Source organism: Jaculus jaculus, chromosome 7, assembly GCF_020740685.1.
Source record: "Jaculus jaculus isolate mJacJac1 chromosome 7, mJacJac1.mat.Y.cur, whole genome shotgun sequence".
NCBI classification, from domain to species: Eukaryota; Metazoa; Chordata; class Mammalia; order Rodentia; family Dipodidae; genus Jaculus; species Jaculus jaculus.
In genome coordinates this window covers 13,310,413-13,337,685 of record NC_059108.1, presented here as the reverse complement: position 1 = coordinate 13,337,685, position 27,273 = coordinate 13,310,413, and the positions used below count along the sequence as shown (strand labels likewise).

At 45.1% G+C, this 27,273-nt stretch overlaps 1 protein-coding gene across 1 annotated transcript in view; it reads right to left on the bottom strand.

The window, feature by feature from the left end:
- The window catches only part of B3glct (beta 3-glucosyltransferase), a 124,196-nt gene that overhangs the window by 72,854 nt on the left and 24,069 nt on the right, over nucleotides 1–27,273 (bottom strand). Inside the window, exons 3-4 of the mRNA XM_045155247.1 lie at nucleotides 26,942–26,981; nucleotides 18,116–18,225 (exon numbers count right to left, since the gene is read on the bottom strand). Coding sequence (XP_045011182.1) covers nucleotides 18,116–18,225; nucleotides 26,942–26,981 — 150 coding nt within the window. The remainder of the gene's footprint in view (nucleotides 1–18,115; nucleotides 18,226–26,941; nucleotides 26,982–27,273) is intronic.

Below are 27,273 nucleotides of genomic sequence, written 5' to 3'. Positions count from 1 at the left end.
GATAAAATATTTTGAAAAATAACACAACAGACCACTCAAAACAAACACAGTAAAATAGGCACAGTAATGTCTTGAGTTCTCATATGTTACTCCTTCTCACGTGCTTTTTTTTCTAGTCTCTTCAGGGGCCACTGTAGCAAAGGCCTTGGCTGACTGTGACTACAGCTCTCCCACCCTGGCCTCCAACAGCATCGCAGCCTTGGAGGAGGGTCTTTCATGATACTTGGAGCCAACTGGAGACTGTGACAGTAACTGGGGAAAAGAACCCAGGGGAATTTGACAGGGATAGTACAGAGGCACAAAAATGGACTTTTCTGCCGGGCGTGGTGGCGCACACCTTTAATCCCAGCACTCGGGAGGCAGAGGTAGGAGGATCGCCATGAGTTCAAGGCCACCCTGAGACTACAGAGTTAATTCCAGGTTAGCCTGGACCAGAGTGAGACCCTACCTCAAAAAACCAAAAAAAAAAAAAAAAAAAAAAAAAGGACATTTCTGGGGGCCAGAGAGATGGCTTAGTGGTTAAAGCCAAAGGACCTCGGTTCAATTCCCCAGGATCCACGTAATCCAGATGCACAAGGTGGCACATGTGTCTGGAGGTCGTTTGCAGTGACTGGAGGCCCTGGCATGCCCATTCTCTCTCTCAACTAAATAAAGATATTTTAAAAGAAGTTTAATTACAGAAAAGCATGGACTTATATATGTATACATGCATGCTAAGTAAAAGGCTCTGACTAAACAAGACAACACAATATACCACTTCTCTCATGTGAAAATTGCTCTAAAAATGCCTTTAAAGTGCTTTGTACCACACAAACATCATATTAAGTCTAGATACTGGAAATTTTCATCTTTAATTACTTTGACAATACTGGGAATAGTATACTGATAGGATTCACAAACTTATAAATATAGAAGGAACAAACCAAAAGATTGGAAAATAAAGCACAGCTGTGGTTACATAAGTATTAACAATTTGAGGCTATAAATGCTAGCTTGGGGATAAAGCACTGTCTTCTACAGTTCAAAATGTTGCAAGCACTGAAATCAGAATTTCAACTCCGATATACTTCAACCTCCTCCTCAACACAGGTTATGATAGCTTATGTTTTATACTACCTATAAAAAGTTATATATTCCTGATAACTGTCCTTATGGACAAAAAGAAAATAAGAAAAATGTCTACTATTTGAAATATTATGGCATTGAGGTAGATGACACCCCAATCTTCAAATATATAATGCAATTACTTAAGATAATGAGAATGTTTAATGTAAGTTTTTGCAACTGAATATCAAGTAAACATCATTTCTTTCCTGTATATGGTATTGAATTCAAGTTCCACATATAAATATGAATGTAAAAGCAACAATCAGACAATGGGCATGTTAGAAGAAAAAAAAGCAAGGCTAAAGGCTAAATTAGCAGCTACCAAGATAGATAATTCAGGGCCTCTCTACAGTTGCTTCTGAATTATAAAAAAAAAAAAAAAAGTTTCATTGTCTTTTAAAAATTGCAGCCTATATACATACATATATTCATGAAGGATTATATAAGACTGTAAAGAAACTAATGGCATTACTATTTGCATAAACTGAAATAATCATGGGTGAATGCTAATATAAACTAGATAAGAAATGCAGCAAAGTCTTTTAAAAGCTTTGGGTAAAAATAACTGCTAATGAGTCACAAAGTAGCAATTAAAATATGATAAAAAGTATAAAACAATGGAAATATCTCGAATGTTAAATAGAAAAATAAAACTAAAAAAACAAGAATTCTAACAATAAAACAAGTTCATGTACAAACTGGGAATGAGGGAATCGGAAAATGGAAAGATGTATGTCAAGATGATAGAATGACTTAAAAATTGGTTAGTGGAGTCAAAATACAATCAAATATTTTTAAAAATTGAGGGGAAATGAATGTAAAATCAACAGGTATGAGCCAGGTTCTTTTCACAGCTGCAAGGACATTCTGGCAGAGACGAGAAGACAGTGCATGGGGAATGTCTGTCATGAAAAAGGCAGCCGAGGTTTAGTCCACATGAAAAAGGAATCGAGTCCTACATGGAAATAAGCTCCATGAATTCTTGGCTTCATGACTTTTCATTCCTTAAGCAACACAATAGATTCCCTAGTGCTTCAGTTTGCAAATACATAAATAGCAAACACGTCTCATGTCCCTCTGTACTCCATGTAGAAATATTTCAAAAATTTGCATGCCTTGTCGGTAATAGTCTCCAAATGTGTGAGGTGCCGAAAAATACAAAGTCGATTCCAACCTTGACACTCAGGAACCTGATCTTGATTTGTGTGAAAGCAAGCCACAGGTCATCTTAATTGTGAATACATTTTAATTTACTAATTACCAAAAGCCCCAAGAATTTTTATCCTTGCCATATGCATCAATCGCATACAGATCTCTCTATAGAAATATACTGATACGTATGAGAACATACAAGAATGTATGTGCAGGTCCAGACACACACACTCTGATGAATCATTGCTCCTATGATAAGTAATCGAATGGGTGGCAACAAAATGTTCTATCAGATGATTATCTAACTGCCTACCACTTGAAGTTATCATAACTTTTATGTGTTATCTACCACTGCCATAAGATTTAAACTGCCACATGACATCAAACCAGAAGAGGGTCTAAGTGGGAAAAAGAAGGGGTTCAGTGATGAGGAAATTTGGGGGGACATGGGGGTCTTGAGAGGGAAGGCGATCGTGGTATGTTGTGCATGCTTATGGAAGTTTTCAGTCAAAAGCTTCAAAGAAAGAAGTCAGAAGACTTAAAGTGCCTTTAAAGATGCTGCATCACCAGATTTCTGCAGAGGCAAGACATGGGCAAGTTTTTAATTAATCACCAGAGAAATCCTTAAGGGAGCCAAGGGATGCAACCTTGGGTTCAATCCTTAGCACTGCAGGAGGGAGGGAAGGAGGGTGGGAGGGAGGGAAGTAAAGTCATTGTTGCCAGGCATGGTAGTGTGCAACTAATGTTAGGCGCTGGAGGGAGGACTGCTGTGAGTTTGAAGACAGGATGATAACATGACTCTCACTCAAAAAGAGAGAGAGAGAGAGAGAGAAAGGGAGGAAAGAAAAGAGAAGGAAATTTAAAAAGTGTTTAAATGAAAAATGAAGGGGAAGAAGAAAATGTCAGGCTAGAGAGATTGCTCAGTGGTTAGGTTAAGGCACTTGCCTGCAAAGCCTGATGACCTGAGAATGATTCCCCAGGACCCTATGTAAAGCCACATGCACAAAGTGGTGCGTGCATCTGGAGTTCACTGTAGCAGCTAGAAGCCCTGAAATACCCATTCTCTCTGTCCCTCTTCTCTTTTCTTGCAAATAAACAAATAAAATGCATTAAAAAAAAAAGCCAGGTGTGGTGGCGCATGCCTTTAATCCCAGCACTCGGGAGGCAGAGGTAGGAGGATCACCATAAGTTCAAGACCACCCTGAGACTACAGACTTAATTCCAGGTCAGCCTGGACCAGAGTGAGACCCTACTTCGAAAAACCAAAAAAACAAAAAAAAAAAAAAAAGAAAAAACGTGAGGCTAGACAGATGGCTCAGCAGTTAAGGCACTTGCCAGCAAGACCTAAGAACCCAGGTTCGACGTCCTCATACTCACATAAAGCCAGATGCACAAGGTGGCACATGCATCTAGAGTTTGTTTGCAGTAGCTAGAGGCCCTGCCATACCAATCCTCTCTTTCTCTCCCTCTTTCTCTTATAAGTAGACATCACGTTCATTTGGAAAGGGGGCTTGAGTCTAGTGTCATAGCTAACACTCTCCAAGTAGTCTGAGAAGACAGAAAGATGAGTATTGATTTTTGGCTTTGTGGTACTAAATTTGAACCCAGGTCCTGGTGCATGCATTCTACTGCTGAGCAACAGCGATAGCCCAAGACTACTATTCTTAACTTAGAGGGAAAACTTTATGTCTAGAAATACTAATAGGACAAATGAAGACATAACACTTGAATATGGAATAAAACAGATAAATATTTAAATTATAATGAACAGCTTTAATTATTTCACAGATTTGGTTTTGAACCAAATCTTTTAGCTTACTGCACCTTTCCAGGAAAAAAAAAAAAATTCAACAATCTAACTCCCTTGCTTCTGGTCTCTCCTTCTATCAACACATTGTTTTCCAGGATTTGTCGTTTATTCTTTCTTTCATTTCATTGCTAAACCTAGAAGGACATGAGTTTATGGGATTATTGTCTCATTGCTCAGACCAAGTGCTTGATTAGAAAGCAACAACCAAGACGTTTGTAAGTATGAGGCAAAGGTTCCAAAAGACTGAAGTCGGGTGCAGGCCTGACTCCAGGTCAGACAGTAACGCCAACCTCAACTATTACACAACAAAGCTTTCAGAACACAAATAAATTATGATGAGAATTAACATCTGTTTATTATTATAACTTCTTCCATAAGTGGTACTTGTTATGAAGATAATAGTGATGCATAATATACTCTTTGGAACATATATACGACAGATTTACTAGCCCTTAAAATGAGTATTTATTTATCGTGCAATAGATTATAAGCAATGTGGTAATGCTATTCTTTCCAGGAATCTGAGTCTACATGTATATATACATGTGCCTTTTCCAGGTACCTGTCTTAAATATTAACCATCCTTCCCAGAAATAAAAAAAAAATTACAGCATTATAAATTTTACTTGATAAGCGATGTACTTTGAAATGTACTACTAAATACATTTTTATAGCCCATATATATTTTAACTAATCATTCATTTACTCACAAAAGCTGTAAAAGTCGGTGTTTAACAATCTGATTTCTGGAGACAGGGAATTTTCATCTTAAACCTAGCTCAGTTTTTTTTTTTTTCTTCTGAGTCTCGTGCAAGCCACAGGCAAGTCCCCTAACCTAGCTATTGCACAGTTACTGCTGCCAATCATTCAGTGTCAGTGGTCAGGGGTGGGAAGGAGAAAGTGAATGAACGCATGCCAGGCATCTGCCAAGCATGTGATGGCTATTAATATGACTGTTGGTTTTACAATATGTTTTGAGCAACTCCTGTGTACCACGTGTGATTGCAGGAACAATAAACAACAGTGAAAAGACAGGCAGGGTCTGTGCCATCTTGGGCCTCACGTTCTCATCGGAGTCCTGGAATAAGGAAACAAATCTCCCACAGAATGTCAGGGATCCACGCTGCGAAGGCATAAAGCCAGGTAAAGTAAGTCACTGTTTACTAATGGACACGCACATCTGCTGTAAGGGTGACTGTGGTCCCACCCACCTGGCAGAGAGGGGAGGGGAAAAGGGAAAGGAAGAAAGAGAAAGAGCAAGAGCAAGAACACACGCGCTGAAGCCCATGAGAACTCAGATCCAGGCCCAGCTCCACCACTCGGTAATGGTGTGAACATGGGCAAGTCTCTACCTCTCTATAACACTGTCCCCTCTGGAAAATGATATGTAACAGGGACCAGCTCAGCAGTGCATGCAAACTGCTCGGCAAACGAGCTGGTGCGTGCCAACGGCACAGCAGGATGCACAAGACAAACCCAGAATAAAATAGCAAAGGTGCTGCACACTCGGCTAAGTCGGCTGTGGCTAGAGCTGTTTTCCTAGCTGACTCCACTCCAAACCCCGGTCGCAGGCACTAGATGAGATGTTTCACTGGCCCTCCCACGCTACAGGCTCAGCCTCTTAGCTCTGAGGAGCTCATCTTCCTGTTTAGTCCAAGGTGACTTAGTGCCTCCACCCGCGGGAGCCCAGCAAATTCTTAGAGCTTCCAGGCTCCCTTCAAATGCCATGAGCGCTGCTGGTCTTTCCACGTGGGACGGGATGTTTCCTAGCCTGTGTCCTCACAGGACCAAGCTTGTACTGAGTCATGTAATTACTGAACCAACTGGAAACACCTGTGCCCTTCAGGAGAATGAACCTTCTGGAGGGGAGGAACCAGGTATGGGACAAGTACTGGGCACAGCACAGTCTCCAGTGACCCACGCAGCCTCAAGAAGTTGTCCTTGCAGGATATACCCTCATCATCTGCATGGGGCACTTGGCTCCTGTGCACACTTGTATGGGTTGACTCTTGGCTTGACCCCTCTGTCATTCTTAGACATTGACAACACTGTCACCTCCAGAGGAGAAAGTTCTAAAGCAATCTGCTTCTTGAAGTCCCCAATGCAAAATCCTGCTGCACATCTGACTGCCCATGCAGGATCACATGACCTCCCTCCTGCACATCTGACTGACCACTCAGGATCGCATGACCTCCCTCCTGCACATCTGACTGACCATGCAGGATCCTATGACCTCCTTCCTGCACACCGGTGAAGACAGAGCATCTAGCATCTGCCTTCTGTTTTTTTTTTTTTAATATTTATTTATTTATTTATTTGAGAGTGACAGACACAGAGAGAAAGACAGATAGAGGGAGAGAGAGAGAATGGGCGCGCCAGGGCTTCCAGCCTCTGCAAACGAACTCCAGACGCGTGTGCCCCCTTGTGCATCTGGATAACGTGGGACCTGGGGAACCAAGCCTCGAACTGGGGTCCTTAGGCTTCACAGGCAAGCGCTTAACCGCTAAGCCATCTCTCCAGCCCCTAGCGTCTGCCTTCTTCATAGCCAAGACTCACATGCAGTATATGTCTCCAGGACAGGAAAGGCTTCAAATGCAGGGCAGCCCAAAGGAGATGCATGTTAGTGAAATGTCCTTATAAATAGTATGAAGAGTTCATTATTGTTGGCAACCCTCTGTCTGAGTCTCAGTGTTCTGTCTCCTATACCACATGGACTATACTCAGTAACGGCAAGTATGTAGATGATGTCCCTATGCATGCTAGCTGCATATTTAAGAGAAACACTTACTTTTACATGTAAAAAATCTATTTTCTCCTGAGGCATTTTTCCCAAAAGCTTGCAACAAAGCAAACACTGCATAGATGTTTATTAAAAGAATGAATGGGGCAAGAAAGATGGCTCAGCACTTAAGGCACTTGCCTGCAAAGCCAAAGGACCCAGGTCTGATTTCCTAGGACCCACATAAAGCCTTGTGTACAAGATGGCACATGTGGCTGGAGTTTGTTTGCAGTGGCTAGAGGTCTAGTGTGCCCATTTTCTGTCTCTCTATTTGCCTCTTTCTCTCTCTCTCAAATAAAATACATAAAGGATGTAAGAATTAAAATAAAGGAATGAATGGCTGAATAACTTATTTAAAACCACTATAGGGGCCTGGAGAGATAGCTCACCGGTTGAGATGCTTGCCTGTGAAGCCTAAGGACCCAGGTTCAATTCCCCAGTACCCACATAAGCCAGATGTACATGGTGGTGCATGTGTCTAGAGTTCTTTTGCAGTGGCTAGAGGTCCTGATACGTCCATTCTCTCTCTCTATCTGCTTCTCTCTCAAATAAGTAAATAAAATATAGAAGCACAGTAATAAAAATCTCCAATGCAATAAAAAGTTACTATAATTACTTAATGCCTATCAATTCAGACCTAAAAGAAAGAATTTTTAGATAGCAATTAAGCATTCATTTGCTTTCATCTCAAAAGGAAAGTTGAGTAATATCATCACATAGCTGAGGCAGTAAGTGAGACTCATGATTCTCAAAGCTAACCTTTTAATGAAGCACCTCACATTGTCTTCTTGCCAATACAACAAATTTCTAAAATTAACAAGTGCAAGGCCATCCTTCCCCAGTTTCTTTGCACTACTCCACAAAAGATTTTGTCAGCTTCCCCAGCTTATTTTATGGAAATGAGGTGTTTTTTTTTTTTTTCATCTAATAAGCCAAGGCCTAACTAACTCAGAAACCAGTGATTTTCAAAGCTCTCTGTGAACAAGCAAAAAGACAAATTTATTTGTAAGGTTGAGATTCTGCCAGGTTTTAAATAAGGCTTAGCATCAACCAACAATAGAAGGCAACAAAATTAGAAGTGTCTGCTTTCTTCAGAAGCTGTAAGAATGAGGAGCGGACGCTAAAGGAGCAAGGTTAATTCTACGTGGCCTAAAACAGGGTCATCTAGCATCTGCCTCCAGACCCTAAATGCTAAGAATCAGCCACTCTTGGAATTTTCTTGTATTGCCTTAAAAATGGAACCCAGGGGCTGGAGAGATGGTTTAGCGGTTAAGCACTTGCCTGTTAAGCCTAAGGACCCCGGTTTGAGGCTCGATTCCCCAGGTCCCACGTTAGCCAGATGCACAAGGGGGCGCACGCATCTGGAGTTCGTTTGCAGTAGCTGGAGGCCCTGGCGCGCCCATTCTCTATGCCTCATTCTCTCTCTGTCTCTCTCAAATAAATAAATAAAAATAAACAAAAAGAAATTTAAAATGGAACCTGAATTTATCTATGGTTCTGCCCACTTCCCCGCCCCTGCCATCATTCCTTTTTAAAAAAATGTATTTTATTTATTTGAGAGAAAGAGGCAGGGAGAGAGAGAGAGAGAATGGGCATGCCAGAGCCTCTTGCCATTGCAAATGAACTCCAGATGCATGCGCCCCCTTGTGCATCTGGCTTATGTGGGTCCTGGAGAATCGAACCAGGATCCTTTGGCTTTGCAGGCAAAGGCCTCAACTGCTAAGCCATCTCTCCAGCGCCTGCCATCATTCCTTATGCTGCCCTCTGCCTCTCCCCGAGTTCTCCTCTGACAGTGACTCATAGTGACTCATCTCCCCATCCTCATCCACAGGGGCTCCCTGGCCAAGCACAGCCTTTCCCTGTGCTGGAGTGAGCAGAAGTTCACGCCCTGACATCCTAGATGCTCTATGCCCAACTACAGAACACAATCATGCCGTTTATTCTCTCTTCTCTGTTGTTTCCAAATTCATCTCATTGTGAAATCCCTTCAGAAAACCAGAATGATTTCCATTATTTTGGGTGTTCATGCACTTTGAGAACCCTGGTAAAAATTATTTCAGCATGGAATACCCTTGGTAACTGAACTCTAAGGTTTCAGAAAGTGTTTTGTTGTTGCTGTTGTGGTGGTGGTGGTGGTGGTGGTGGTTGTAAAATTACTCAACATAACATGTAACAAACAAAAAGAAAAGAATTTTCACATAAACATTCCCTCAAGAAGCAATTGTGTTATGTTCAAAAACTTAGAATCAAATCATAATTAGCTCACAGATGCTGTGCACAAAATAAGCATTTAAAACAAAGTCAACTCAAGTGCCTTATTCATTAAGAGCATGGCACATGCTCTCCTCCTGGGTCTGGCCTTCACTTTGCTTTCTGTTTGAGTGTCTCTCTAATTGCACAGTGCTTTTCTGTCTGTAATGCCGGAAGAGAAAAAAGAGCTCTGGGAAAAAAAAAAAGGGTGCCTCATCAAAATCTATATTCTATGCAGAGATACACAGTTAGGGACCCCGTATTTCATCACCACATCCCCCACCCCTGCCGCCAACAATGTCTCCAACCTTCCTTTCCCTCCAGTCTCATCTAAAAGGACTGTGGGCTTGCTCCCTGCACATGCATCTTGCAAACGGGCCTGTACAAATTCCAGTCCTCATTTGGCACCCCGAGTATACCTTCCTGAGAAGAAGTTTTCATCTTCCAGAACTACGTTCTGACTGCACATCCGCTCATTTTCCCTCTCTTTTCTATCTAATGTCACAAAAGTCTTGCATCTCTTTTGTCTCTAGCTTCACATGCAATACTGGCATATTAACTCCTATTTTCCACAGTGCTATGTATAGCACAATCCTCATAAGCCTCGTGCACTGTCTGCAGATGTCCTTTTACTAAAGCCCAGCAAGTGACTAATATAACTACAGATGTCCGACTAATATTTGAATGGATACATAACACACTTACTCTGTACTTCTAACTTCCACTTAATGACTGTCATTTATACTGTGAAACATCTGCCTTATGAATAATTCACAAAACTAGCCTGTCCCTTCTAAATGCCTCTGTAACCCTTTGCACCAGCATGATCTACAACAGTACTCTGCACATAGACTATACTTTGTTAAGTTTGATATCATATCAATAGAAAAAAAATAATTAAAAAAAATCAAAGTGACTATAAACTTCATAGTAAGCTCCAAAACTGGAGATGGGCACAACAAGTTAGACTATTCTAGAACATACAGAAACCAGCTCCTGCCACACTCATAGCTCCCCAAGTACAATGTTAAATTGCACGCAGAAAGTGGGGTGTTTTGGCTCTTGCCTTTTATGCACACACTCTAATGAGTAAACAATGTTTGCGTTTTTAATAAGACCTCATCTTAGCACCTTGAGGCAAACACGCTCCAGCAATGATGTGTCAAAGCACGGAGAAGCAGATGTGTCGTCACAGAGGCCATTACATGTCTGTACCTTTAATTTTTTTGGCAGGCTTCGAAGTCAAGCGCAACCTGACAGGGCTAATGAATAAACAAACAGCAGTTGTAGGCATCTGTTACTGTGGGAGGCGTGGATGGTTTGAACTGTCAGATTAATATTCAAATAATAAAAATTAACTGCTGGTTCCTGCTTCACCAAGCAACTTTCAGGAACATTCTCAGTGGGCAAATCTGCAGAGAAACTAACACTGCAGTCAAAAGGGTTTACAGTCCAAGTCCCAGGTGCCTGGAGCACCCAGACCCACCCAGTAGAGGGCCGGCATGCTCTGCCATGTCGTGGCACCGAGGTCCCACTCGCTTGTGCCAGCATGTTCCACCCCTGTGCTGCGAAGGTCCTGACAGGTTCTCTTGGTTAGCCTCCCTTATCCCAGCGCCCATGGAAGACTGCGCTGTCAACACTTTCCCAAAAATTTAATTTTTTTTTTTTTTTCTGGTTTTTCAAGGTAGGGTCTCATTCTAGCCCAGGCTGACCTTGGAATTCACTATGGAGTCTCAGGGTGGCTTCGAACTCACAGCGATCCTCCTACCTCTTCCTCCCAAGTGCTGGGCTTAAAGGTGTGAGCCACCACGGCTGGCTTAAAATTTAATTTCTTGAAACAGGTTCCAGTTAGATTTCAACTAGTGAGCTTGCCTGCTTCTTTAAACTAACATGGCCCTGCTCGTTGGGTTCACTTCAACACTGATCAACTCAGAAATTGATCTTCTTTCTCAAATGTTGATAAAAGTTCTAAGACAGAGTATTCATCAATGCCCCTACCCCCACCCCAGGAAAAAAAAAAAAAACATTCCACAGATCCAATGCTAGCTGTCGATCATATTTACATCTCTAAAGTGCCATTCATGGAACAAACCCAACTTTTTCTCTCCTTTGTGGGATTAAAAGCTCTATAAAGAACAAAAGACCCAGTATCAAGCAGCCTTACAGATTCTGAAATCTTTCCGCTGGCAAAGGTCTTAGGAAGCCGAATGGGAAGCACCCTCCAGATCATGTCAGCAAGTTAGACCTGCGGCCCCTCACCCACCCGCACACTGCAGCACCTGTGCATGGCGGAGGAGCAGAGCGCTTTGCAACTGCAGCAGCCGCCCCTCTGACTGCGAGGGGGTTGTATCTCCATCACATTAGCCTAGACTCTATTTACTCATGCAGACATGAAATGCCCCGGGGGTGGTGGGTACTTAATGGCGTTGCTTAATTGTATGTCTTTAAATGTAAAACCAATATTGCCACCTAGCGGCAGGCTCCTGACTCAACAGGTTGTCGCAAGTGCAAACTGTAAATAAAGGACAAGAAAAATTAAGTATAAGCACACTAAAACTAAGGGGGAGCAAAGTGAAACATTTTAGGGAAAAAAAAATGGGATTATTCCCCAAGCTTAAAAGCTTAGAAAATACATCAATGCTGATACGATTTCTAATATTGTGTTTGGCCTTGGGGGGGGGGGGGCGCACAAGAAAAGTAGAAGGAGGCCCTGATGTCTGAGAGCGGGACAGACACACGAGAGGACAAGTGGGATCCATTCAGAAACCACGTGTCCAGAGATGAGCATGCCCACCACTGCACGCTGAGGTGACTGGCAATACCAGAAAAGGACGATTACCGCCTGGTCCCACTTCCCTGGCTGGCTAGGGCGGCCACAGCCTGGGAGCCCAAGGGTGGTTGGCAGGGACTGCAGCAAAGGGAAGCTGGGCTGTGAAAGAGGCTCAGAGTTTCCGTTTGCAGAATGAACGGGCTCCGGAGAGGAACCTACTTCTACTTAATGCAGCTCCCACCTCTGGGATAGTATAGAACCCACCACTACTGAGAAGACTGGCCCTGAGTCCCTGACATCACTTGCGACGTTTCTCCCTGCTTCTCAGCCAAGTCCGCCAGCTCCAGAGAGGGCCGCCCTGACCGCTGCCTCCAGCGGCCCAGCGCCCACCCAGGGAACAGCATGGTCCACCCGGAAGCTGCTGGTGCTCTCCTCTGCCATCTCCCGGCCAAACCCGGCCAGATCTGACCTGCACCTCACTGGCCGCTTGGGAGGGAGTCTGCTGCACACCGCATCTGGCCACCCTCGGCCTCACCTGGTGGAAGCCCCCCAACCCCAGTTTCAGCTCGGGGCATCCTCTTTCACCCACATCTAAATCCTATCATTTTGGCCCATATCACCTTGACAGTAACCCCTGGCCTGGGCCAGGGCCTCTCTTTTAGCTACGGGAGGCCCAGGATACCTGGCACCCTCAGGACCAGCTTCCCACACTACCCTGAGGGCCTCAAAGCGAGGTCTCTACCCCATGCCTGGCTCTCTAGCAGAGCCCTTCTACAGCCAAGGAGGGCTGGTTCTAAAACAAATATGGCCAAATTGCATCCCTAACAACTCCCTGTTCAATAAAGGCCACTTTCAGATACAGCATGGGCTAGGGATCGTGCCTGTGTGTCATTTCAGAGGCCAAAGATGCTAAACATCGGCTTCATCAAAGAGATCATCCTCGAATGGCCAGCAGCGCCCCTGGGGAGCTGTGACTCCCCAGAGGACACACGGCCGCTCTGTAACCATGTTCCTCGCCTTCCTTCACAGCCTGACTGGCTCCTACCCGACCCCCTCCCAACACACACACACCACGTTTGTGTTTGCCATGTGACATCAGATTCCGTTATCCGCTGTCCTCTCTACCTTGGACATTCCTGAGCCACCCTGTCCTTGACCTGCCTGGTGCCCCATGCGCAGGACTTGGCTCTGGGAAACCCCTCCGTGACAGCCTTCAGCACCTCCAGCCCCTCCCCGGCACAGCTAGGGCAGTCCCTGGTGTTCCCTTCCAGCCCTGCACCTTGCTTTCAGGCTGCCTGATGATGGGCCTGTCCACTCTCCAGGACTTCATGTGCTTAATCTTTGTATCCCCACATCCCCTTTGCCACAGTATATCTGGGACAGGGGGAGGGAAGGAGGGAGAAAGGAAGGGAAAGAGAAAAGGAGAGGAGGGAAGGGGTTCGGATCATCAATAAGTTCTAGAAAGCAGATGAGTCCTTTAACATACAACCAAGACCATGACCTTGGCAGAGACATCAGTTTTCCCCTGAGATCCACCCTACCAGCTCCCTTTCAGTTATGGAAAGCCCTGAGTGTTAACCAGACCCTAAGACAGCAGCAAGACATTACATCTGCCCGCCTCAGTGTGTCCATGTGATGACGGTCCAGACAAGCGGCAGCGGAGGACATGACATACACAAGTGTAAGAGGCCACACGCTTAACAAGGACACCGCCTGTCCCCCACACATCAGAGTGTAGACTGAACCTCATCTTTACCACACAGGGGAGGTCCAGTGACAAGACTGGGCAACCTGGAGCAGAGCTGCCTAACCTCCTCCCCCACCCCCCGCCACAGCCCACCCACCAACCATATATGGTTTTGCGAGGGGAAATGATTTTTCTACTTTCCTGAGGCCATTATTACATCATCTGTGTTAAAGCAGTCATGGGCATCTTCTTGGTTCTCTTCCACATTGTCCCTCAAAGACTCACTAGTCTTGAGATCATGTTTTCCTACCATCAACTCATATGTAAATTTTTTACTCTTCACCCTAAACTATGGTTTCACTTAAACAAACAAACAAACAAAAAGTTGTGGGGCTGGAGAAATGGCATAGTGGTTAAGGCCTTTGCCTGCAAAGCCAAAGGACCTCAGTTAGATTCCCCAGGACCCACATAAGCCAGATGCCCAAGGTGGCACATACATCTGGAGTTCATTTGCAGTGGCTGGAGGGCCTGTCGCACCCATTCTCTCTCTCTCTCTCTCTCTCCCTCTCCCTCTTTCTCTGTCAAGTAAATAAATACATAAAAAATTTTAAGAGGTCGTTATATTTAAAAGGAGGGAGTTAAAATTAACAAAAGCAAAATAGATTTTGCATTTCTAAAGTAACTCCCTTAGATTTGCTGACTATCTTGGATTCAGCTCAACTGCCATATGTTAAGTATCTACTGTGTCTAAGGTGCTATGGAGCCCTCCACAGAAGCGTCTGCCTTCAGAGAACTTGTGATTAAATAGAGTGTGTGGGGGCGTCCACATTGTATGCAAGAGAAATGAGAAGAAACTCGTTATTACAGAAAGGAAAACAACCCCGAGAAAACAGAGAATGAGTTTCAGAGATTCGATTCAATTAACATCCACTGAGGACTCAGGGTAAGTGCACACACACACTGCTTGGCTGTAAGCAATCAAAAACTAATGAGAGACATTCTGTTCTCTGCTCTCGAAATGTGTAGACGTGAAGGATAAATCGATAGGAAGCGGTTATACAAAGTGGGAAGTATAGAAGAGGCGTGTACAGGGCGTGGGGGAGGAGTAAGAAGTGACTCCCAAGGGCGGGTCAGGAAGGGGCAGCAACCTGGGCATAACAGTGCCCTCCTGCCACGGCAGCGCCCGCGGAGCGGAAGTGGAAGGAACAGGGGTCCAGAACCATCCTTGGCTCCCTATGAAGCTTGAGGGCAGCCTGAACTGCACGATACCCAGTCATCAAGACAAGAGAGAGACACACACAGGAAAGGTTCATGGGACTGACCGGGGAGGCTGGACAGGAGGACTGCCAGTGAGGCACAGCAAGGTGATCAGGGCACCTCAGGGAGTTTGCCATGACTGGGAGATAAAGTTCAATTGGGTGAGAGGTGGGCGGGAGGATGGGCAGACCCAGAAATAGGCAGATGAGTTACAAAGTTCTGGTGGTGCTGTCTTGGCCAAAGGGAAGAAACATGGTAGCTTCCATGGCTCTGCTAGACCCATGCCTTTTCAGATGTCTGAGACGCCAAGGGAAGCTCAAATCAGCGCACGTTTTCCAGTCCTCAACACAACTGCCAGGCTTGGCCTCAGTGAGGGCCTCGAACCGTCCTCCCCGCAGAGCCTGGGAGCACGCTGAGGCATCACTGGCCTCGCTCCTGGCTCCTGCCCTTTGCAAGGCCCCAGAAGAAGCAGGCACACCCAACCGCCTGACAGCCCCCTCCCAAGTTTCCTTCCCCCTAACTGGAAGAAAGGACAGAACATAATATAGTTCCCGTTGCTAGCCTAACAATGGTACCGACTTGACTGTATTCACTGAGTACAAAAGTGATTAGTAAAAACCAATAATAAAAAATAAATAAATAAAACAGCAGGCATATTGATGATGTATGGATATCTTTAATCTATGTCCTCCTTTTTGAAGTAAAAATGGTTTTACATAAATATGACTGCCCTCCCAGTTCTCCCTTATTTGTGGTGATGGTTGAATTTTAAAATAAAAAGGTGCTTTAAAAAAAAAGAAAGAAAGAAAGAAAGATACCCACAAGCCTCATCCTTGTTGTGAACCAAATTCCAGGAACACAGCCCTGCTCCAACGTGCCAGGGAAACCACTGTTCCTGGAAGAGTGAGGGGGAAGTAAGAGAAAGAGAGCTGGTGATGAGCTCATCACACGCACACACACACATATGCACATACACACACACACACACACACACACACACACACAGAAAGAAAAATGAAAAAAGTAGCTAGGTGTGGTGGAACACGCCTTTAACCCCAGCACTCAGGGAGGCAGAGGTAAGAGGATCACCATGAGTTCAAGGCCACCCTGAGACTACATAGTAAATTCCAGGTCAGCCAGGGGTAGAGTGAGTCCCTACCTGGAAAAACAAAGAACAAACAAAAGAAAAATGGAAAAAGAGGAGAGAGGAAGGGGGGAGGAGAAAGGAAGGGAGAGGAGGGAAGAGTGAAAGTAGACATACAGAGAGAAAATTCAAACAACTTGGTTTGGTGGGCAAAGGACGCCACTGTCGCCACTGATGCAAGAGCCACTAGTACAGCGTAAACGGGAACGATGACGTGTCATCTGAACAGGGACTGCGCGGCAAGACGGAAGTATTTCCGGGGGCCGCACGCAGGCTCTCAGTTCATATGTGAACAAGGGATGTGTTCACACGTTTGCTGAGCTCATGGCTGATTACACATTTTGAGGTGACCACCAAGGCCTGGTCATGTTTGCCTGGACCTACATGGGCGAAGAGTCAGGCCACTGGAACCCCTTCTTGGCAGCAGTCTGCAGTAGTGCCCACGAGTACCCATGCCACAGGGACACCTTCCCACAGGTGAGCATCTGTCTTGAAGGCCACAGCAAACTGGTGCAGAGGTCTTAGAAGAAGTGTTTAAAAAAAAAAAAAAAAAAACTTGGCTCAAGAGGAAGCACTTACTGGCCAGAACACCTACAGTTTTGGCTCCCCAAGATCAATCCTGATTTGAAAATACTTTATGGGAAATTCCATGGTTTTTTCCCTTTTTTGGGGGGAGGGGGTTGAGGTAAGGTCTCACTCTGGTCCAGGCTGACTTGGAATTCGCTATGGAGTCTCAGGATGGCCTCAAACTTAATGGCAATTCTACCTCTACCTCTCTCGAGTGCTGGGATTAAAGGCATGCGCCACCACACCCTGCTTATTTTTTCCTTTATATATATATATACATATATAAAATTTACTTATTTCAGAGAGAGAGAGAATGGGCATGCCAGGGCCTGCAGGCACTGCAAACAAACTCCAGATGCATGTGCCACCCTGTGCATCTGGCTTATGTGGGTTCTGGGGAATCGAACCTGGGCTCTTTGGCTTTTTAGACAAGTGCCTTAACCACTAAGCCATCTCTCCAGCCTAGTTTGTGTCTTTAAAGCTATATGCTGCTCTGAGCATGTGATGAAGTCTTATGCTATCCCACTGTGACCTATCCAGGACATCAATCATCCCTTTGTCGAGCATGTCCTACTCATCCACTGGTCACTTAATGGCCATCTCTGGTATCAGACCAACTACTGATGAAATGCGGTACTTGCATTTAAGTCATTTAAGTAACCCTTACCTAATGACAGTCCCAAAGCACTACAGCACTGGTGCTGACATTATCATAACATGCTGCTATAACTACTGCATTATCAGGTCATCTTAATCTCTTACTATGCCTGAGTTTTAAGTTAAAGTATCTTAGGTATCAGTTATATATGTACAGGGAAAACACGGTCTATAGAATTTGGAACTATCTGCAATTTCAGGTACCCACTGGGAGTCTTGAAATAAATCCTCTGAAAACACAGGGAAATGACCTACAAGAAAGGAGATCTTCCCTCACTTCAAACCCCCAGAGTTATTCAGAGCAACTTAAGATTCAGTTCATGCCTATTTTAAATGTCATTAAAATTTACCTGTATGCGAAGATTTTTCTCTCCATAATCCTTCTGGGATATTACATTATAAATCAAATCAAAAGTTCAATTAATGACATCCAATTAAAAAAAAACAGATTAAGAGACTCAGACAGGTAGCAAGGCTGCGCGAAGATTAATGAAAATGTTATTTCAACATCAAAATTGCCTTAGAACTTGTTACCAAAAGTTTGAACATTAATTATCTCTGCTATTTTAAGACTTTTCTTTAAAAATTCTTTCTTCCACTCCTTTTATTCAGACTTCATGACACAGCCACACCAGTCCCACACTTTATGTCTTCTAAATTAAAAACACATATGTGCATTACAATAATTTAGAGTATGCATGCAATAATTTAGTATATGAATTCAATAATTTAGAGTATGCATACAAGAATTTAGTATTTACAACAATTTCGAATACAATGCTTTGAGCATCAGGAACTAGATTTATTTTGAAAGCAGTCAATATTAAATAAGTAAAATGACTCAGAAGAGTTATTCTCAGCTCAATAAAACTGTGCCTTGGAGAGCATATCAGGAAACATGCCTGACCCCAGACAGTGGAGCCATCTCTACATACCTGTGTGAGGGCTGCAGCCTGCTTTAAGATGCTCTCTCTCAACTGTTCTGCTCTCTTGGCGTGAAAAGAATTACTTTGACTCTGGATGACAAATACAATTTCTTTTAAGTCTAAAACAAACAAACAAACAAAGGTCTCAGGCATTTTTTTTTAACCATGGTTAAAGTAAACTTGAACATAACTAGGGTGAAAGAAAACCAGAAAAAACAGTTATAAGGCAAGCCTTTGGGGAATATTTAAGGGCGAAAAGCTCTACTTATATGAAACTCGTAAGACAAAAATATACTCTCCTTGGAAACAGATTTCCAAAACTTCCTTCCTAGAAGGAGTAAGCAAATCATCTCACTTTACTAAACCAAGTCTGCGGTAACAAAGTGTAGAGGCACTCTTGCATCCGTCACCCACAGTGCATAAGAAATGAAAAACTGGGCTGGATGGGTTGCTTAGTGGTTAAGGCACTTGCCCCCAAAGCCAAAGGACCCAGGTTCAACTCCCCAGGACCCATGTAAGCCAGATGCACAAGGGGGCACACACATCTGGAGTTCGTTTCCAATGGCTAGAGGCCTTGGCGTGCCCATTCTCTTTCTAACTGCCTATTTCTATACATCTCTCTCACTCAAATAAATAAAAAAAAATAAAATATTTTTTAAAAAGAAATGAAAACCTTACAACAACCAGCAGCTCTCTAACAATTCCCACACAACCCAACATGGTGCGATGAAGTGGATTGTGGCCCCCCCCCCCAAATATATGTGCTTAAGTTCTAACCCTCGGGACCAAAACATGATTCTATTTGTAGTTGGGACTTAAGAGAAATAAGTTAAAATGAAGTCATTAAGGTGGGTCCTAATCCCTTATGGCTGGTGTCCTTATAGAAAGCATACAGGGAAAGGTTTTCCAGCTCTGGAAGCCCCATCCTCTCCAAAAAGCCGGCTTTTATTCTCTCTTACTATAAAATTGATTCTTTAAAAAAAAGGGGGGGGTATACCTAGGGCTGGAGAGATGGCTTAGTGGTTAAGGCACTTGCCTGCAAAGCCAAAGGACCCAAGTTCGATTCCCTGGGAATTATGTAAGCAGGTGCACAAGGTGGTGAATATTCCTGGAGTTGGTCTGCAGCAGCTGAAAGCCCTGGCACATTCATTCTCTCCCCCTTCCCATGTCTCAAACAAATAAATAATTAAATTTTTAAAAAGCATACATGGACATGCAGAAGGAAGATGATATGAAAACAGAGGACACGGTGTCTACAAGGCAAGGAGAGCAGCTGAAGCGAGCCTTTCTTCACAGGCCTTAGAAGGACCAACCAACCCCACAAGCACCTCCACCTTAAGACTTATGGCCTCCAAAACTATGAGGCCATAAATTTCTGGTGATTAAGCCCTTGATATAAAATTGGTATTCATCAGCTTTATGTTACAAAATACCTGAGGTAATCAAGTTACATGAAGGAAGAGTTTATTTGGCTCACAGTTTGGAGGTTTCACTCCATGGTCACTGGCCCTGCCACTCTAGAGACCGTGGTACATGGCATGACAGGAATATATGGCACAGAATATCTGTTGTGGCTCCTGTTCTGAAAGCTTAGTCCTCACCCAATAATGCCATTTGGGGAGTGCACAGAACCTTTATGTGGCTGGCAGAAGTAGGTCACTTACAGCGGGCCTTTGAAGGTTACACCTGCCTGGCTCACTGTCTGTTTCCTGGTCCACTGTGACATGAGGTGACATGACTACATGCTCCCGCTGTCAGGAACTCCACCAGGCTTTCGCCACTGTGAGGAACTGAAATGGTCTGAAACTATGAGCCAAAACAAAATCCTTCTCCCTCTAAGTTGTTCCCATTGGATCGGGAGGTGGCTCCGTGGGATGATGGGCTCACAGTGCACCAGCTTAATTCGCGGACACCAAGTAAAAAGCAAGAAGCCAAGGTGGGGCTCTCTTAATCCTAGCATATTGCCTGTGAGATGGGAGGTGGAGACAGAAGAATACCCTGGAAGCTTGTGTCAAACACAAGCAAAGAACAGCAGCAGAGCAAGATCCAGAAAGAGAAAGCCCGCCTCTGGCCACGTGCACCTGCACTTACACACACGAATATTTTCTTAAATGTCGTTTACCAGGAATTATGGTCACAATGACACAAAAATAAAGAATACAAGGCCTGTTCATCTCATGGAGGTTAGGAAACAGAAAGGACAGGAAGGGGCCATAATCCCAACCTCCCCTCCAAGGGCATGCCCTTAATGACCTACTTCCTTCCAACAAGGCCCTGCCTCTTCCAAGGTCCACCACTCTCCAACAGCACATCAGGCTGGTGCCCAAGATCTCCATGCACGGCTCCTGAGAGTCGACTTAGTATCTACATTATAACCGCCCCAGCAAGCTAATGTGCCACTTCGAGAATGTTCCAGATGGTCTTCTACAGTGACACTGAGTAGTGATGGTGGATGTCTCAGGATCACTAAGTGAACTGGAAGGAAACAAACTCAATTTCCCTATCTTTCTTCACAAGGCTCCTGGCCAGGATTAGGGGCTACTTCCAGGAAAGCAGCCACAACAAGGCTCTCGCAGTGCTAGCTGCTCACCAGTACTGCACGGAAACCACTGCCAACAGAAGACCTCGCCCCCACACAGCCCACCTTGCACAGCAGTGAGCGGGGACCAAATCCCAGTATGCCATGCCCGCGGGGCTGGGAAAGACCCCCCAGAGGACTTTGCAATGAAGGTACCAGCTGCTCACGTCACTCACCAGAGAAACCTCTTGATCCTCTTCATCTTCTAAACTTGTAATAAAGAGACAGACCCATGGTCCCAGCATAAGAGACAGACAAGACAGACCAGAGGTGTGACTGTGTCCTGGACCAGGTTGATAACTGTTCGATATGGGGACCTTCCTCCCGCCACAAGCCTCTCTCGTTCGTACTTCAGCTCAGGGCACTAATTTGGTTATAATCGTATTTGCTTGTGTTTTGCTGTTATTAGATTTGGTTCTATGGTTCCATTCACTTATTCACTCACTCCAATATTCATACAACAGACAGCTCCACAGTGAGCCATGTAGGTCCTAAAAATAATCGGAAATGCTCTTTTGTTAAAACTCAATAAAAAATTTAAAAGGAAATGCTGAGCAACCTACTGAATGTGACCCAATTCCATTTCTCTAGGAATCTATAGAAACGGGAGCATCCATGCATCTACCTCTGTTTTAAGTTGACTTTTAGGCTCGACACACCAAGCACAGTGGTGCCCGATGTCCCAGCTGAAACGTTACTCTCAATCCACTCCATCTGAAACATTAATATACACCGACATATGAAAAAAGGAGTTACAAAGATTTTTATTTTTGTTAGGAAGGGAATAAATAAGCTTCAAGGGATACGTTCTCAACATGTAATAAAGTTAAAGATGCACATTTCCAGTGACCCAGAAGTCCCACTGCTATCAATCATCCGAGAGAAGCATCCATGTGACCACAAAGAAACACAAGGCTCTCACAGAGGCACCACGTCAGAGGAATAAAAGCAAAAGCAATGCAATTATCTACCAATGAAATATATGAGTGAGAATACCTCAGAATGACGAGCCACAGGTAAACATTAACGAGTACTACATGCATGAATCTAGCTAACCTATGTGAATGATGCAATGCTGAAATAAAACCAAGTCGCAAAAATACTATGTAAATTAGTAATCTGCAAAAATGTAAGCAGAACTCTATGCACTGTGTGTGTGTGTGTGTGTGTGTGTGTGTGTGTGTGTGTGTTATAAAAAAAAAGATTACACAAGAATTATAAAAACCCTAAATAAGGATAATGGCTTTTAAAGGTTTTAGCTGTGTCAGTAATATTTTGTTTCTTAACTTGAATGGTAGGTGCATGCATATCATATTACATTACTTTTTGTAACGTTTCATATTTAATTATTTTGTAGTAAATCCTATAAAGGAGCAGATCCACCCATCAAAAGGATTCACTCATCAAAAGGTTAATCCTGTCTACTCTCTCAACAGTAAGCAACTCCTGCTGTTTCTACCAACTCAGTTCTCAGGAAGACAACAGCTCCTCCGAGTAGGGAACAAAAGCAGCCTCTTCCCCTTTCACACGTCTGAGTCACGCGGATGAGCTGTGTCTGTCCCTCACCCGACTTAACACGGCTACTGAGAAATCGTGATGGCCCTTCCTTTCCCACATCCTGTAAGCATGAATGTTATGCACGCTTGTTTGGCAAACATCCTGAGTGCCTACTAGGTGCCAACATTCTGGGATACAAAGAGTCTCATCAGAGCCGAGTTTAGATGACAGCAGTGGGTACAAAGCCAGAGCCAGAAGGGGCACTGTGGGAGCGCAGGGGGCGGCGCGGCTGGCTCTGGGAGGGATGCGCTGTATTTCTTCTGAAGAGCTGAAGTTTCCCAAGTCTCTCACAAAAGACAGCCTCGGGGGGCAGAGGAAGTGGGCTTATGGGCGCCTACAGCCTGCCCCGCCTCTGCTACATCCCCAAGTGCCCGGCCCAGGAGCCCGGGGAACATTCACAGAAGGACGTGGGCAACCAGGTGACAAGGTTAGAGATGTAGGCAGACACAGCCCCTTACATCGAGGAAGATTTCTAGGAGGTTCTAGGAGGCTTGGTGTATGAGTTTTAGAATCTGGGATAGCCTCAGGAGCCAAGTGGGGCCTGGGGCAACCAGAGCTTCCCAAGGGAGGAGGATGTGGAAAATGGGTCCTGGAGACACGATACGTATGGGCGAGTTGTTCAGGACGAGGCCGATCGTCAATGGCAGGTTACCGGCACGCTCCTCGTCCCCAGCTCGCTCCAGGAAAGAACCGGGTTAGTACAGTTCTGGTGTGGAAAGAGTTTACATGCTTAAGTTCCTGCTGTTAGTCACATCAGCACCAAGAAACACGGTCTGACATTCGAACTAAGCACATTCCCGCTGACTCCAGAGCCCGCAGCTTATCTCAGCGGCAGGTTTTGTCTGCCCGTGCCACCCAACCACCTGACTCCGTCTCCGCTGCCAAGACCCAAGAGCTGACCGAGGTGAGTCAGCTATTGCCTGGGAACCTTGACTTCACTTGGCTAAACTCATGGCATCTGCCACCAGCAAACACCATCGCTACTCCAAGAGGGACGGCCTGTGTTTCTCCTCTAGGAGTGAGCAATGAACAAATGAGTCACACACTAAGCACCTGACGACGATGCTCCCTGCAATAGGCAGCAGGGAGACGATTTTAAAAAATAAGGGTCCACAGAGCCGGGCGTGGTGGCACACGCCTTTAATCCCAGCACTCGGGAGGCAGAGGTAGGAGGTTCACCGTGAGTTCAAGGCCACCCTGAGATTACATAGTGAATTCCAGGTCATCCTGGGCTAGAGTGAGACCCTACCTTGAAAAACAACAACAAAATAATAATAATAATAGAGGTCCAGGGCTGCAGAGATGGCTTAGCGGTTAAGGTGTTTGCCTGCAAAGCCAAAGGACCCAGGTTTGATTCACCAGGACCCATATTTGCCAGATGCATAAGGCGGCACATGTGTCTGGAGTTCGTTTGCAGTGGCTGGAGGCCCTGGCGTGCCCATTCTCTCTCTCTCTAATAAATAAATAAAATACATTAAAAAATAAATAAAGTACAAATAAGGGTACAGAAAGAATCATTGTGGTGCTGAAGCCCATAGCGGGTGCAAAGAGCAGTCAGGAAAGGCAACAGAACTGAGAAGGCAGAAAGGATGCCCTTCAAAGGCAATGACATGGAGGACCCTGTCTCCTCGGGTGCCAAGTACCCATCAGGCCAGACACTCCGCCACACGCTAGTCCTCCTGATGATGACCTAGGAAGAGGCTTCACCACCCCCATGTGCTTCTGATGGGACGGGACGGTCCCTCCGCTGCTCAGCTGAGGACTTGGCGTGAGCACTCCACTGCTGCCCTCCAGGGGGGAATAACTGCGCACCAGTGCCTCCATTCACCGATGAACCAAATAAGAAAAAGAGACCATGCATGGAGCCGGAAGCCAGTGAGCCCACGGTTGTGGCATTCTGATTCTACTGAGGACACTGCGATGATGACTGTGTCGGTGTTTGGTGGCTTATTGGTCCCACAGACACAAAGATGTCCCCTAGATCCCTTTCACATGAATGGGAACCAAGTTGGTTATCACCAGGACTTACCATCTACAACCGCAAGAATATAAATCCCTCATCCAAGGTAGCTTCCCCAGGTAGTCTCAAGCTCATGTTCCAGACACACTTAATTGATTTAAGAACCATGTGCTGGGGCTGGAGAAAGAGATGGCTTAGCAGTTAAGGCGCTTGCCTACAAAGCCAAAGGACCCAGGTTCAATCCCCCAGGACCCGTGTAAGTCAGATGCACAAGGTGGCACGAGTCTGGAGTTTGTTTGCAGTAGCCAGAGGCCCTGGCATGCCCATTCATTCCCCCTCCTCTCTCTCTCTCTCTCTCTCTCAAATAAACAAATAAATAAATAAATAATTTTTTTTTTAATGTGCCATGAGATGCATCACCACTTGTAGAATTAATACACAAATGTCTGGGGAGCTAGCTGTCGGTGGAGTACTTGTCTCACAGCTTGAGAGCTCAAGTTCAGATCCACAGTACCCAAGTCAGTGCTGGCTGGGATGGCACACACCAACCCCAACACTGGGGTGGCAGAGGCAGCTGCATCGCTGAAGCTTGCTGACCAGCCAGTCTACCCTCATCAGTGCACTCCAGACCCAGTGAGAGAATCTGTCTCAAAAAGAGGTGGATCAGGGGCTGGAGAGATAGTTCAGTGGTCAGGACACTCACTTGCAATGCCTAAGTACCTCAGTTTAATTCCTCAGTACCAAAGTAAAGCCAGATGTGCAAGGTGGCACATGTGTCTGGAGTTCATAAGTAAATATTTTTATTTATTTATTTATTTGAGAGAGAGAATGGGTTCACCAGGGCCTCTGTCCGCTGTAAATGACCTCCAGACACACGTACCACCTTGTACATCTGGCTTATGTGGGTCATGAGGAATTGAACCTGAGTCCTTTGACTTTGTGGGCAAGTGCCTTAACCACTAAGCTATCCCTCCAGCCCTCAAGTAAATAAGTAAATAAAATACTTTTTAAAAGAGGTAAACGGCGTATGTGAGTATGACACCAAGGTTGTCCTCTGGCCTCCACATACATATGCACCCATGTGCATGCACATGTGCCCACATACATGCTCTCACATGCACATGACACACATGTATATGTGAAGAAAAAAAAAAAACAGAAGTAACTTACAAACAAACTCCTCCAAAGCCACTATGGCTGGCAGCAGAAACTCCCCACAGAGCACCATCCAAACCATGTAGGGTGTTATAACAGAAGTAAATACAGCGAAGAGATGTGGCCTCTTAAATGCAGCTGTTCTGGGAGCCTGCAGACCCAGACCCATGCGGCTTCGGCAACCTGCGGCCCCATATGTGGTCACCGGTGTGGGTCACCCTCCCCGTCCATGTGTGGCTAGGACCCTCCCACATGTCTACAGCTCAGAACCTGAGCTCAGGAAGGAAGGGATTCCTGTCCCGCTCAATGAGAGATGGTCTGGGTCTCCATGGCTCGCACAGGGAATGAAAGTCACTGACAGCTCACATCGTGGGGACAGCTCACCCCTACCCACAGAGGTACCCCAACACTGATCAATCACAGGGGCATGTTTCCACTGACACAGAAAAGATGTTACAATATACAAGGGTGGGAAGAGATGGATTTTAATGATTTATATTTACTTACTTATTTGCTTATGAGAGAAAGAAGCAGAGAGAGAGAGAGAGAGAGATTAGAACGGGCATGGCAGGGCCTCTAACCACTGCAAATGAATTCCAAACATATACACCACTTCATACATCTGGCTTACGTGGGTACTGGGGAATCGAACCTGGGTCATTAGGCTTTGCAGGCAAGTGCCTTAACTGCTAAGCCATCTCTCTAGCCCCAAGAGATGGATTTTAAAGGAAGTACCAACAAGGGTATGGATGGACTGTGACAGAAGTGTGACAGGTTACAAAGGAGGAAGAAACAGCTTGCCTGCTGGATGGGTAGAGTTGCCGGGCAGGCAGCCGTCTGCGGGTCCACAAGTGGGGAGCCCGGCGCTAAAGCAAGCACAGCACGAGCAAGGGCCCGACTTGTCCTTTTTCCCCACCGAGCCTGGGCGCCTGCGCCCATGTGGGAATGGCATGAGTGTGCGACTCAACCATTCACGGGTTAGAGGTTTGGTTCTCGGTACGCCATGCTGGGAGGGGGCGGAGCCTTTAAGAGCAAGGGACCAGTGCACAGTGGTGAGGTCACTGGGCTTCCGTCAGTAGAGAATAAATGCAGTTCCCCTGGTTTCCTGTGTATCACATGATCTCTCCCTCTCACACAGGTCCCATCACCATGCCATCTGCCACTGAGTCTTCAAGGGAGCCCTCACCAGAGGCTAAATAGATGCCTGACCTTGGACTTGTAGCATTCAGCAGCAAGTGGAGACCTCTTTTCTTTATAAGCAGCCAGCCTTGGGTATTTTGCTCTAACAACAAAAATGGCCTAATGCGAACTGCCTCGTTTCATCCAGTCACTGACAGCTTCCTGGGCCGACAGCAGAGAATCGCAAATGCACCCCATTAGCTGATTTCTGATATGCATCACATGCCACATGCCAGGCTGCAGCGCTCGCCTCGGCTCTTCATGATGGTGAACACTGGACCGGTCCAAAGGGTGTTTGGACTACAAAACACACCTCATAAATAAAATCAGGAAAACAATCCACTTCGTGGGGATATGGTTTACAACAAATACATGCTTTTAGATTTTAAAAAAAATCATCACTTACCTATGTCATTTTTTCTTGACACACTACTTTGATCTGAGTCCTGTATTTGAAATAAAAGAGAAGAAAAGATAAAGCTATTGTGACAAGAGTTAGCAATACAGTAAGTGTATGCAATTGCATTAATACTTGGGGACAGGACTTAAAGATGGAGTTTGTAAAAACTGGAGAGATGGCTAAATGGTTAAGGCCCTTGCCTGTGAAGCCTAAGGACCCAGGTACGATTCCCCAGGACCCACATAAGCCAGATGCACAAGGTGGTGCATGTGTCTAGAGTTCATTTGCAGTGGCTAGAGGCCCCGGTGTGCCCATTCTCTCTATATATGCCTCCTTCT